This window comes from Magallana gigas, chromosome 2 (genome assembly GCF_963853765.1).
Source record: "Magallana gigas chromosome 2, xbMagGiga1.1, whole genome shotgun sequence".
NCBI lineage: Eukaryota > Metazoa > Mollusca > Bivalvia > Ostreida > Ostreidae > Magallana > Magallana gigas.
This window is the reverse complement of record NC_088854.1, coordinates 21,461,554-21,474,900: the sequence shown is the minus strand read 5'-3', so window position 1 is coordinate 21,474,900 and position 13,347 is coordinate 21,461,554. Positions and strand designations below refer to the sequence as shown.

Genomic DNA, 13,347 nt, shown 5'->3' with positions numbered 1-13,347 from the left:
ACTGCTCCATTGACCTGGTGTGTCACAGTAGCTTTGTTGTAAGGTTAGAGTGTTTTAAGTTGTATGAATATAGGGTCAGCAAATGATTCCGTTGACCCGTATACATCACTGATATTGTATTAGGTTTGGTTTTTGAGAGATTAGTACGGTCAATAAATCTAATGTACGTTTTGTTGTTCATCAATAAATCTAATGTACGTTTTGTTGTTCATCAATAAATCTAATGAATATTTTGTTGTTCATCAATAAATCTAATGTATGTTTTGTTGTTCATCAATAAATCTAAGATACGTTTTGTTGTTCATCAGTAAATCTAATGTACGTTTTTGTTGTTGTGCATTTCTTTAAGTAGAAGGCTGATCACTACAACCCAGACATCACGAGGGAAGTTATCAGCATTGACCCTCCGCCCTGCAGAGAGAGGGGACACTGGCTTCTATGTCTGTACAGCAAAAAACAAGTTTGGAAATGCCGTCTTAGCCATGAGATTAGTTGTGCTGGGTAAATAATACGATTTTTATGAATGAAGTGAATGTCATAGTTATAATTTATAGTACATGTTAACACTAAATTTCTTCCCAGACTTAATTATTTCTTTAAGAGTGTCTGTCTATAATTTTAGAGCAACCAGAGTCACCCCAGAACTTAACCTTGGTCAAGAAAACAAGTCGCACCATCAAAGTGAAATGGCAGCCTCCTTATGACGGAAATAGTCCAATATTGTTCTACTCTGTTCAGTACAAAGAGCAAAAAGGTCAGCAATACAGCAATGATACTGATATCATCTAAAATGTTTTCATTGGATGGTATTTGTAAATGATGAGAGATTTTATGACAAAGAACTGTCATAAGATGTGTTAAAGTACCTTGTAAGATTTTGAAATAAAAACTATGACTATATTTATGCTAGTGATCCTGTCACTTTCTAATTGATGGTTTTAGTTTGCATGTCTTCTCTTTTCAGCGGTCTGGCAAGGTGTTATACCAAATGTGACTGTAAGTTCTGATCAACTGATTGCGTCCATTTCTGACCTACATCCTGCCTATGTGTATGAAGTAAGGATGCTAGCGAACAACTCTATTGGATATGGTAAAGCCAGTGGAAGTCTCATCATCAAATTGGATGAAGAGAAACCATCAGGGCCACCCACCGAGGTCAATGTCAAGGCTATAGGGTCCGAGTCTCTCCGGATATCATGGATGGTAGGGAATATTTAAAACTTAAGAAATGGGAGAGATCTTTTAAAGAATTGGAGACTGTTAAAATGCAGAATGTGAAACAGACCTGTTTTGGTACATTGTTGATACAGAGTTTTTGTACTTCTAGCCACCTTTACCAGATCATCAAAATGGAGAGATTTTAGGATACTACATAGGATACAAGGAGAAGGACAGTCAGTCCCGATTCATCTACATCACAAAATCCATTGACGGAGAGTTTCTGCCAGAGGTGGACATTCACAACCTAGAGAAATTCACGGAGTACACAGTTCATGTCCAGGCCTATAACCAGTTAGGGAGGGGTCCTCCGTCCCCTGATGCTCAGGTCTTCACCTTGGAAGACGGTTAGTCACTCTCAGTCACTTCTTTTTCCATTTTTGTGACAGTTATGCATATCTTCTTTTCGATTTTCATTTGAGACTGGGCATTGTCAAAGGTTGCATTTTGATTCAATAGATTATGAAAAATCTCAATTGTAATGTATCTTTTGTGTAATACATGTATATTAATGTATACCTAAGCTGCCAAAATGCATCCCTCTCTCAATAAAAAAAAAGGAATTGGCAACATTATTGCAGCTTTTTATACCTGTTAAGGAATGATATTCTAAAATTAATAGATAATATGCATAAGATTTGTTCTTTAGCTGAATCTGTACATGATTCAAATGACTTGGATTTAGTTATTAGTCATTTAGTTAAAATATACCGTGTGATCAGTTTGTTGAGTTATTGTCTGGTGTTGCAGTTCCCAGTCAGCCACCACAAGGAGTGCAGGCGACCGCCATCAACTCCCGCAGTATCAAGGTCGTCTGGTCCCCACCACCCCTCTTCACACTCCACGGAATACTGCAGGGATACAAGATCTATTACAAACCTGTGCGCTTTGATGAAGGTAAGATTTAATACCATCTATACTTGTTTTACTGAGAAATCTTGAGTATTTACTTAATAATAACATTACACCAAATTTATGAATGTTGGTTTTTGAAGATTCATTCTTTGTAATTGAAAAAAAGATTTGTTAAAAAAAATCTGTCAGCATTATAAATGATTATGATATCGTGAAACAGAGCAATAGGATTGACTTTATATAAGAAAATGTGTAAAATATTGAATGTTTTGTAGATGAGAGTGACTCCAATGCTGTAGTGTCATCAGAACTAGAGGCCACCATTACTGGTCTGTCCAAGTACACAAACTACAGTCTCCAGGTGCTGGCCTTCACCAGGAAGGGAGAGGGGGTCCGCTGTGAGCCGCTGTTTGTGTTGACACAGCAAGATGGTATGTAGCAACAGGGGGACAACTCCCACATCATTGTAAGAATGGAACATTTTGATTGTATTATGTGTATTTTTTGGTTTCGTAACCTCGTAAATGGTGCATTTGTGGTATTGTTGGTATTTTGTTTTTGTACAGCTCCCGAGCGACCAGCAGACATTAAAGCTCTCCCTGTCAGTAACACCTCTGTAATGGCATCGTGGAAACCACCTCTCCACAGCAATGGAATTCTCACAAAATACAACGTCTATGTCTACAACAGCACTTCTACTGAGGTATGTATGTAAATATCAATGTTGTGTCGTGAACAGTTCTACCTATTTTGTAATAACTCTCAGCAGAATTTTTAATCAAAACGTTTATGCTTTTTGTTTAGTTGATGAGTAAACTAGAGTTACCTCCCGTGAAGACCTCTTACTACATGAACAACCTGTCACTTAATGAGGAGGTCCGATTTGAGGTGTCTGCCAACACCATCATAGGGGAAGGGGAGAGAACTCACAGTGTCACCACTGCTCCCCAGGAAAAAGGTGAAGCATTTGACAGCAAACAATTTTTATTTATTAAATAGAAGTAAAAATATGAAGAAGAAAAAAATCATTTATTGACAGTATCTTTTGCTGTTGTTACATAAAAGTAACTTGTCATTTACCTATTTACAGTGGCTGCTCGCATTGCCAGCTTTTCAGCTGTTATGTTGATACCATGGCAACATACTTTGACTTTGCAGTGTTTAGCAGTAGGGGATCCTGCTCCCATTATTAAGTGGAAAATACGGTAAGAGTTTTGTTTATTTCATTGATCTTCTTTTGAGTCTTGAATATTTCTAGAATTGTTCTATACCAGATATTTTTCTGGCTAGTGATGTTATGTATGCAACTGGCATGCTTGTAGTTATCTGTTTCTAAAAAAAAGATAAAATTTTAGAATTATCTCCTTTAGTAAGACAAGAGCAAGTTAAATTTTCATTTCCATTTTAGGGGAAGACCTTTAATTGTGAATGAGCGATTACAGATTCTGAAGAATGGTTCTCTGCATATAAATGGCGTCCTCGGTAGTGATGCAGCTAACTATTCCTGTCGGTCGGAAAATGTCTACGGCTCTGACGAAATTAATTATGCAATCAGCGTTCAAGGTAATTAAACGGGGGTAACCAAAAAAAAAACGGGGAAAAAAACCCCAATACATTACATCTGCTGATATTGCATTTTTATGGAGAAAGTAACTTTACTGGTTATTCTAATGTTTCTTTTGACTTACTCAGTCAGTGATAAGTTGGCAAGTGAGTAACCGGCATAATCAGTCTTTTTTATTCTATATTGTTGTTAGTTTGTGAATCATATTGCCTGAACATTTCCTTTATTTACCTTTATTAAAAACTCCTCAACAGCCTCTTACCCTAAATCACCTGAACCATTCTCTGACTTCTAACATCATTTTTTTATTCTTGTCATGGTTTGAAAAATATAAACATTCTTTTATAGTTTGTCATTCAGTAAATGTTGTGGTTTAAAAAAAAAAGAATTACCATATTAATTGTTGAGTATTTTGAAATTAAACCAAGTATCATAAACAAAATTTGTTTTTAAAGTGGCATGAAATATTAATAATACATTAATTCATGGTATGTGTGCTTGATGAATTAAGGAATATAAAAATGGAATGAAATGGCAAATCATTGCATGAATGCATGATCATCTGGATGCTGCTCATAATAACATTTCTGATATTTCTATTGCTGCATCAGATAATCATTGTTTTCATATTCATATAATCTAATTTAATACATGTAATTTATCTGTATTTAATGAAATTGTAGAGGTTAACCTTTTTATGTTGTTTAGTTGTGGTTTTTATTTTAATGTTTAGAAGGTAAAAATGAGATAATGTAACTGAATGTACCGGTAGATGATGCTTTAATTCCCACATTCCTTGTTAACAAAATAATATACTTAAAAATCCTTTTTCAATGTTGACCTTCAGTTTTGAAAGGAAAGTATCAGATACACTGATGTATGATGTTGTGTATACTAATTAAATAATATGCTGACATTAACAAAGAAATCATTGTGAATATATCTGACCGTATCTTTACATAGCTCCCCCAAAACCCCCAAGTTTGTATGTTGTTGCCACGACAACCTCCACAATTCAAATGAACTGGAGATCTGGCAGTAATGGTGGAAGTCCAATTCAAGGTAAGCAACTCCTGTAAATAACAGACTCGACCAATGCCTCTCTCTTCCTCTCTCCCGATTGGTATCGAGCAAATTCTGTTACCTTGTTACCTGTTTGTTATGTTTTGAAAGGAGTACTTTTCTGTCATAAAAGCTTTGTTTTGCATCTTAATTAATTTACGGAGGTTATGAAATGGAAAGTTTAACAAGTATTCTAAAGAGTAAATTATTAATTACCGTAATCTGGATTAGTTATACAAAATCTTATCCATTTATTTTGACTTTCTTTAGGTTTTGTGATTCACTTCAAGAAGGACCATGAGGTATGGCAGAAGATCCACGCTGGTCCGACCAACCGAACACAAACGGTGACTGGTCTGCTGTGTGGTACCACCTACAAGTTCTACATCAACGCCCTCAATCGTCTCGGATACAGCCCCGACAGTGACATCATGTCCGTCAAAACTAATGGCTCTAGTATGTCATTCACATTTTAAGAGCGTGGGCTACTTGAATCAAATCTTTGATATTAAAATAATTGAAAAAACTCATTCTATAGTGTGGATAGATTAGAAATTAATCAATCAACAACGATATATATCGTCCTGTAAATTTACTAATAGACGTATTAAGTGGATATGAAAAAAATTTGATATAATTTTCAGCACCAATTATGCCCCCACAAAGCATGCTATTGAAAGTCATCAATGTGACGTCAGTTGACCTTGACCTCAATACTTGGATCACATCAGGCTGTCCAATACGTTTTTTCTCTGTCCAATATAAAGTGTGGGGAGATACAGCATGGACGGAGGTGTCAAATAACATCCAAAGCAACAAGGTGGGACATACAATAAAATTAATGTTAAATTTAAATTAATATGCCTGAAAAGACAAGTCGAAATTCCATATTGTGGAATCATTAGATTTCGTGTTGGCTCAATTTTTGTGGAATTCGTGGGTACCTCTCATCCACGAATTAACATCCTCCACGAATTAATAAATAAGGGTAATAATGTCATATTTCTTTTATAGGTTTAGGCGAATACACGAAATTACGTCCCCACGAACCTGTAAAATTTAGGCAATCCACGAAAATTATCCCCCACGAAAATTAATGATTCCACAGTATATTGTACTCTGTGCTAAGTTTAGGAAATGCTAATTAATTTTTTTGAAATTTCAGACAATCCACACTGTTGAAGACCTTCACCCTGCCACCTGGTACGTGATGAAGGTCATTGCTCACAGTGACGCCGGATCAACAGAGAGCGAGCTCAAGTTTGCCACCCTCACCTATCATGGCCGTAAGATTTTAACCTTTCTATCAGTAACTGAGTTGCCATGAATTACTTTTGTGGGAGACAGAAGTGAATTTCCCCCTACTGACAATTTCGATATTTCAGATACTATCACACCACTGTTTATCACAAAGAAGGAGGAGAGTAACTTCTATGAGAAGACGTACATCATGATTCCTCTCTGTTTTGGAATTGTTGCTTTCCTCATTCTCATCATTGCAGTATTACTCTATATGAGGCGGCGAAGGGAGCTCATTCAAATGAAAGGTATGTAGTATTTGAAAGAATAGAAAGCATGATCATAATTGATGTCGCTCATTTCTTGTTTGCAAGTAGCTCACCAGATCTTATATATGTGTAATAAAAATAAAAGGCTTTTTATTCCTTTGTACAGAAAGTGCCTCAAACTTGAGGAGAGACATAACTGCTGAGACCTCCTTGATGAATGACCTTGACAAACGTTTCAACTTTGACTTTGATGGAGGAAATACTGAGCCGTACGGCAAGAGGAATGTCAACTTGCTGATTTCATTCAACTCTGATGAGAATTTGACCAACAACAGTCCTACTTGGCTGAACAATGGATCCAGCAAGACTAACAGTGACAATGGATCCATCAGCCGCTCAGGTAAACATAGCAATGTTTTATTAATACCAAAATTTTGTATGAAGTTAGACTTGCCATTATTCATTCTTTTTTCCTGCAATATTTTAGTCTAAAGAAATATTCTCAAACTGATGTCATTATACTATGAATTCATGCATCAATTTAACTTATGAAAAACAACTAGATGGATCCATGTTTTAAAATGCTTTAGGTGATATGGATAAACTGCATTTTAAAGACTGTAAAAAATTCCTATTTTTAATGTAGAAGATGATGGAAACATCAACCCTTATGCCACATTTAACCAGATGAAGCAGGTGATCATGGAGAAAGAACAGCAGTCAGAGCGAGACAAATCCCCAGACCTGGATGACATCAGTCTGCAGAAACTCGAAGCTCAAAAAGCAGTATGTTTGTTGTTTGTACCATTTTATCAACACTATTTGAATATGATTATGATTGTTTTCTTATTGCTATTTTGATAATCTTGTATGATTAAATATCCCTACCTCATATTTTGTAGATGATATCTCCATCGGAGCCCTATGTGCCTTTCTTTCATGCTAAGGGAGATAATGGAGATGTTGCCAAAGACCCCCATCCTCCGCTCATTCCTCTCAAGACGACGGAGGGCTACGACAACCAAGGTACCAATAATTATCTGTGTACACTGTAAATTTCTGCAGTGATTGATTTATATACGTACAAAAGAATAACTGAAATGTTAATTGATAATTTTGATTACCGTAAATGTTTATCTTTTCCCTAGGACTTATTCTGAGCCCAAGGAAGTATGCCAGCGCTGACCAGATCCATGCCCTGTTCACCCAGGTCCCAGCCAGACCCCACAGCTCCTACAGCAAGTCCAAGAAATGTCCCTCCAGCTCCGACGAAAAAGGTCAGTGTGTCAAAGATCTCAAAGCATCAAGCAACAAATATGGCACATTGTAGGATTTTTTTTTTTTTAAATTTTCTCGATATCTATCCTTCTGTTATAAAACCATTGATCAATGTAAACATTGCTTCAGATTCATAATACATGTACATGCATTGTTAAACAAGAGTTCTACAATAGATGAATCAATACAACAAAATATATTTGAATTATGAAATTTACCGAGAAAGGCAGAGACTGGAAGATTAATCAAAATAATATAATATAGTTGAAAATTTTTCCAATTTAACAGGAAGCCAGAGACAGAGCATAATCTCCAGTGTGACCACGGTCTCCTCCAGTCGAGATGAGCTGCTAGAGGCCCTAGAGAATGCCAAACACAACCCCCCACCCCCAGTAGTGTACGAGTCTCAGCCTGAGTCCAGCTCACAGCCTACAGACAGCTCAGTGGGCACCGAGCCAGGAATTGTCAAGTTCACTCAGTCACCCCCCAAACCTAACGAACAGAGGGAGGCTTCCTGTGAAGTCCACTATACCAGTAAGCTTCTGTACACTAGCAATGAAATACCTAGTACAGAAAATGTGGCATAAAAATTGCCTCATTTATTTTACTTACAAAGCCTGAATTGTGAAAGTAAATCGGCACAAAATGCTTGTACCGGTAAATTGTGACTTTATTTCTAAGTTAGTATTCTGATTTGTTACCTTTAGGTGACATGAAACCAACTATAAAGAGATCTCGCAAAGAAGCTGAGAGTGACACCACAGAGTGTGAGACTAACGAGAGACCCACCCAGCCCCGAAGGATCAAGGGGCGACGAAACAAACAGAGGAATCAGCTGACCAAGAGGCAGGTCATGCCCAGCTATGTACCAAGGTATGATTTAGAAATCATTTGCTGTAGATTCCTGAGAAATTAAGACAAATTAATTTCCGCATAAAATTGCGAGAAGCAACCCTCTCTGATTTTAAAATCTGGCTTTTATTTTTCAGACTGTTTTGAACTATAGGAATTTATAACAAAAAATTGGTGATCGCAATTTTATATTCTCACGATTTGATACAAAACAGCAGAATTGCGGAATTAAGTACTTGTGAAAAATAAGGAATTTACAGTACTCTTGCTCTTAAGTTTATCATTATTCAAGACTACAGACTTTGGTGTTAACTATTATGTATTCTGATTTTAGATATTAAAATTTCTGTCGTCAATAAAGACAGATTCAGTGAAATTAATAAGTACCAGTACTTGGTAAAACCAATATTTTGAACTTTTCATGTTATAAAGTTTAAGACTGTGAGGTTTGATACTGGTTTGTGTACTATTGATAGGACCCACAGTCGTACCAGTACCACTAGTAGTGAAGAGGTGACCTACACCTTCCAAGGTCGTCAGTCTCCCCACAGTCCCCCCAGGGGCTACTCCTCCTACCTACCCGACAGCCAGCTGCCAGAGTCGGACAAAACACCAATGAGAAGAGGTAAGAAAGTACATGTACTACATGTACTAAGCATCTATCTCACATTTTTATCACTTCGCCCAACTTGTAGCGAAGGGGATGTATCATCGCTGCTGTGCATGTGTTTGTAAGTGTGTGTCTTCTTCAGCTTGGAAGCAAAATTTAAAGAAAACCCTTGCAGAGATAGTTATCAAACTTCGTACACTTGTTTGCCATGGTAAAAGGACAACCCCTGTTAATTTTCAAGTCAATAGTTGAATACTTTTTAATATATCATTAAATAAAACAAAATTTTATGTACGTTTTGACAATAACTACTTCAGCTTCACTACTGTGAAACTAAGTGAAAGTAAGCACTTCAAATCAACAATTTTATAGTTTTTTGATTTAGATCTAGTACAGGTTAAAAAAATTTAATAATGGAGAGTTAGTACAATTAGGTCTCCTCAATTAAATGTAAATAACTGTGTATTCCTAAATAATGCATCCCCAACACAATAATTCATGTCGCGAGGGGATGCTCTGCTTAGCGGTGCCTTTGTTTAAAGTAGCATTATATGCACTATAATACAAAGCATAAAAGCAAGCATGGCACCCAACTGCACACTTTCAACTTGGTCTGAATTTCAATTCCTGGTTCATTGAACATTTATAAAAGTCAATTAAATGAAATTCTTTATTTGTTTTTTTAAAGTCACTTTGACATCAGTTGTTATTCGGTTGACAATGCATTCACGAAACTTGATACTTTTCAAGGGAGAAGAACCCCTCACGCCAAGGTGAAGTATGACCTGTCCCTACAGACGCCGGGCACTGACGAGAGCCGACCACTAGTGATGGCGGTCGCCCAGCCGTCCATGTCCAGTCCTAACGAAGAGGACGAGGACTCAGCAACTGTCAGTCTCCTTAACAGGTCTGTATAGGAATGGAAATGCTGCTTGTAATGTTTTGATGATAGCCATGCTTATGAGGCTTACAATGAAAAGAGTTAGGAAAGAGAGAAGTGTTGGTAGGGATCCAAGATGGTCTCACATTTCATTGTAATGAAGTATTTAGTTAAAGTACAGTTTTGTGGGGTTTTATAAACACAGCTATGTACATGTATTAATGATAGAAAGTAATGACAAGGAATAAAGGAAATCTTTAATTGTTAGAAATTACTATAGGGACAGTCACAGTGTACTGATAAATTATCTACAACTTTCAGACATTACCGTCCAGTGGAACAAGAGGAGGGCGAGATAACAGGACAACAGAAGTCACGGGACAAAGGATACAGAGAAGACTTCACACTGGTCTAGAATGGCACTGATAGGAGGACAAATGTACAGGTTTCCATGGTGACAGGTTCATAATTATTGTCTCAGCTGGCATGAGAGGATAATTCAAACATTTCATGATTCATCAATATCACTTCCACTAGAGCTTCAAGTATTCATGAAGTGAAGGATACAGATGTCTTATGCTTTTTTTTTTAACCCATCATAATCACAACACAACTGTTCTAAAAACTGTGAAGCATATCAGCTTTTGAATTAAAGCAGTATTGTTTGCTTGTTAATTGACCCCTATGTATTGCATCTGCTTGGCAAATCACTCTGTTTCATTCAACTGATATTGAGAGGATTTACGGGTGTGAAATGCCAAGACATTTTGAGGTGCTACGGTTGTGTTGACCTTGTTGTGTCACTTGATTAAAATACGTTTATTGCCTTCAAAGACTGAAGAGTTGGGGAGAGGAAGAGGGTTTAAAAGTTACGTATGCATGTGCCGAAGGTTGTGACTGCAATCACAGACATTGGACTTCCATTAACAGGAAGTGTGCAGCAGATATCCAAACTGGCGCAGAACAACACCAATAAAGAAACTTCAAAAAGTTGTGATAATCCAAAATAACTTCTCGGGGAAAGACAGGAGAGAAATACACTGCAATGTATTCCATGTTGTGTAGACTTGAGCATTGTGAACTTCATCCTGTGTGTGCTTCAATACAAGCAGTTTGTACGCGGTAATCAGTTGACAGTATTCATGATTTGTTCCCTAGATCTAACCAGTCCCTTTAGTTTCAGGTTTATGTGTCTCTTGCAATTTTAGTTATTGGTGCATTTGTTTCAATACACGTTTATAGATGTAAAATTTCTAAAATTAATATACATGTACTTTACAAATATAAAATAATGATGTCTATATTTACTGCATGATAACAAATGATACAATTGTTATTCTTATGCCAAAATTGAGAATCTCAGTTCGAGATATTAGATTTTGTTATCCAGGTGATATTCTTGAAAATTTGGGTTTTTCTGTAAACAATCAAGCTGATACAAACAGCATTAGGAGAACAAAAGATTTTAATGTGTACATAAATGAATATTTATGGGGATTGTAATGACAGTATTGTTAAGATTAACCATATTAGTTTCAACGTATTGTGTCTTTTGTATATTGAATTTAAATTTTGTTAAACCTGAATATGTGAGATTTTCTTTGTATATCATAACAGAGGCCATCCTTAGGGTATGTGCTGGTTGTACGTATACCTTTTCTGGTATTTGAATGAAGGTATACAAATAATGCCAATGTCCTGGATATAAATATCAAGTAATTTTATAAACAAGCCATTTTATTGTTTGATATATTCCACAGTATATGGATGGTTACATGAACAGAGGTCCAAGCAATTACTTCCTAATTTTGTGTGATGTCATCATAGTTTTACTTATAGTGATTGATGGTACTATGTCCGGCACACGGATTTTTTATCAAAAATTTCATTTGTATGCATTTATCAGATAATTGTAATTTGCTCATTATTATCAGTTTTATTTCTTATTTATTCTTATGTTGAGTTGCTGGGATTTTTATTTTGTTTGCTCTGTATGATTTTATACCTCAGCTGTTCCTGCTAACGTCTAGTCTAGTCGTCTCACTGCCAATTTATTCATCAAGTTGTACAGGTATTTTGAAAACTTTATTTATTCGATTATATTTTCATTTAGTTTGAGTTTTTATTCATTTTATTTGAGATTTATTTATTTGTATATAATTCATATTTTTGTTTAAATAAGAAAACCCTATATCCCACCCTGAATTTGTCATGAGGTTGTTTTATATATGTCAGTCATATTATATTATATGTATTGAGCCTTTAAGGAGACTATTTGGATTTGAATGGGGAAAAAGTTGAAAATATTAAATATTAATATTAGTGTGCATTGGTTCTGTTACTCTGACTATTTCTACATGTGTTGTGTTAATATTTATCATATGTTTGTTAAATGTTTATTGATTTTTGCCTCGTGTGGGATGTGCAATATATTTGTAATTTGAGAAGTCTGTGTACAGAAAAATGTCACAAAATGAATGACATAAGGTACATGCATTTTACCTTTACTTATAAATCTTGTAAATCATTTGGAAATATTTTCAAAAGTTAAGAGGGACAAAATATATAATTTATGTTTTTGTCACAATGAAAAGTTAAAATTTAATTCTTATGAAATGAGTTTATCATATTATGAAAAATGTAATTAGGGGTGGGGAAGGGAGTTAATCTCGTTGGGTATTCAAGTATTTTCCCTTAAATGTGGCCAGTCTCCTTTACAATGTATATGAACAGAAATATGGTAGAGAATAAAATAATGTCTACAAGTTGTGTATTAAATATAAAGTTATGGACATGGAACACTAAGGACAGACAACCCATTCTTCTTGTGTTTCATTTATTCTTAGAGAGTTTTGTCATGCCATTGTTTTATCTGGTGCAATAGAATGTTTTTCAATAAATATGTCAAATAAATGAATATCTTTCTCTTTATTTACCATAGATAGTGACATCTTCAATTTATGTCCATTTTTTCAGGACTTTTTTGTGTGTGTGTGAATCTCTGAATCATTAAACCCAATGAGGTTCATAAACTGTCAAGGATATCGAGAGATAATCGTAATATAAAATCAAAGCCATCAAAACACTACATGTAATACTGGTACATGTACCCACATTTTTTTTTATGAGTGTACAACAGGGTAGGTGAACATATCTAATCAAAAGCTCCTTCGTTTAAGAGTGGGTTTTTAATTTACTTCCATGATTTTTTTATTTATTGGATAATATGGAAACTTTCAATCTGTTAGTAACTCAGCATGAAACAGATCCTGACATGTCATGTGATATTAATGGAATGACCAATAACATATGATTACATTGGGAGACAATTAGATCTCCAGTTAAAACTGTATTAATTATTCATATAACTACACAAAGCAATGTGTACAAATATTATTTTTACCATACAATGTAAGCTGATGCATTTATGGTGTGGTATTTTGATTACCCGGTAGTATGATAAATCGGTCAATTTTTTCTCTCTACTTGCACAACATTGAGACTTACTTGCACTACAGTT

General features: G+C 35.5%; 1 protein-coding gene across 3 annotated transcripts in view; it reads left to right on the top strand.

Moving 5' to 3' along the window:
• Window positions 1-12,740, top strand: part of LOC105346008 (cell adhesion molecule Dscam1) — a 32,311-nt gene extending 19,571 nt beyond the window's left edge. Inside the window, exons 15-39 of one of the 3 annotated variants that reach the window (XM_034446516.2) lie at window positions 353-501; window positions 623-754; window positions 965-1,203; window positions 1,328-1,565; window positions 1,969-2,115; window positions 2,349-2,504; window positions 2,640-2,776; window positions 2,878-3,031; window positions 3,164-3,278; window positions 3,482-3,636; window positions 3,766-3,783; window positions 4,601-4,699; window positions 4,970-5,155; window positions 5,344-5,519; window positions 5,865-5,985; window positions 6,085-6,246; window positions 6,374-6,607; window positions 6,854-6,993; window positions 7,110-7,233; window positions 7,356-7,484; window positions 7,774-8,019; window positions 8,193-8,358; window positions 8,814-8,962; window positions 9,698-9,854; window positions 10,149-12,740. In XM_034446516.2, the coding sequence (XP_034302407.2) occupies window positions 353-501; window positions 623-754; window positions 965-1,203; window positions 1,328-1,565; window positions 1,969-2,115; window positions 2,349-2,504; window positions 2,640-2,776; window positions 2,878-3,031; window positions 3,164-3,278; window positions 3,482-3,636; window positions 3,766-3,783; window positions 4,601-4,699; window positions 4,970-5,155; window positions 5,344-5,519; window positions 5,865-5,985; window positions 6,085-6,246; window positions 6,374-6,607; window positions 6,854-6,993; window positions 7,110-7,233; window positions 7,356-7,484; window positions 7,774-8,019; window positions 8,193-8,358; window positions 8,814-8,962; window positions 9,698-9,854; window positions 10,149-10,242 (3,823 nt within the window). In that variant the 3' untranslated portion in view covers window positions 10,243-12,740. Of the gene's footprint in view, window positions 1-349; window positions 502-622; window positions 755-964; window positions 1,204-1,327; window positions 1,566-1,968; window positions 2,116-2,348; window positions 2,505-2,639; window positions 2,777-2,877; window positions 3,032-3,163; window positions 3,279-3,481; window positions 3,637-3,765; window positions 3,784-4,600; window positions 4,700-4,969; window positions 5,156-5,343; window positions 5,520-5,864; window positions 5,986-6,084; window positions 6,247-6,373; window positions 6,608-6,853; window positions 6,994-7,109; window positions 7,234-7,355; window positions 7,485-7,773; window positions 8,020-8,192; window positions 8,359-8,813; window positions 8,963-9,697; window positions 9,855-10,148 lie in introns of all 3 variants that reach the window. The other 2 variants (XM_034446514.2, XM_034446517.2) reach the window with 2 other exon arrangements.
• Window positions 12,741-13,347: the final 607 nt, after the last annotated feature.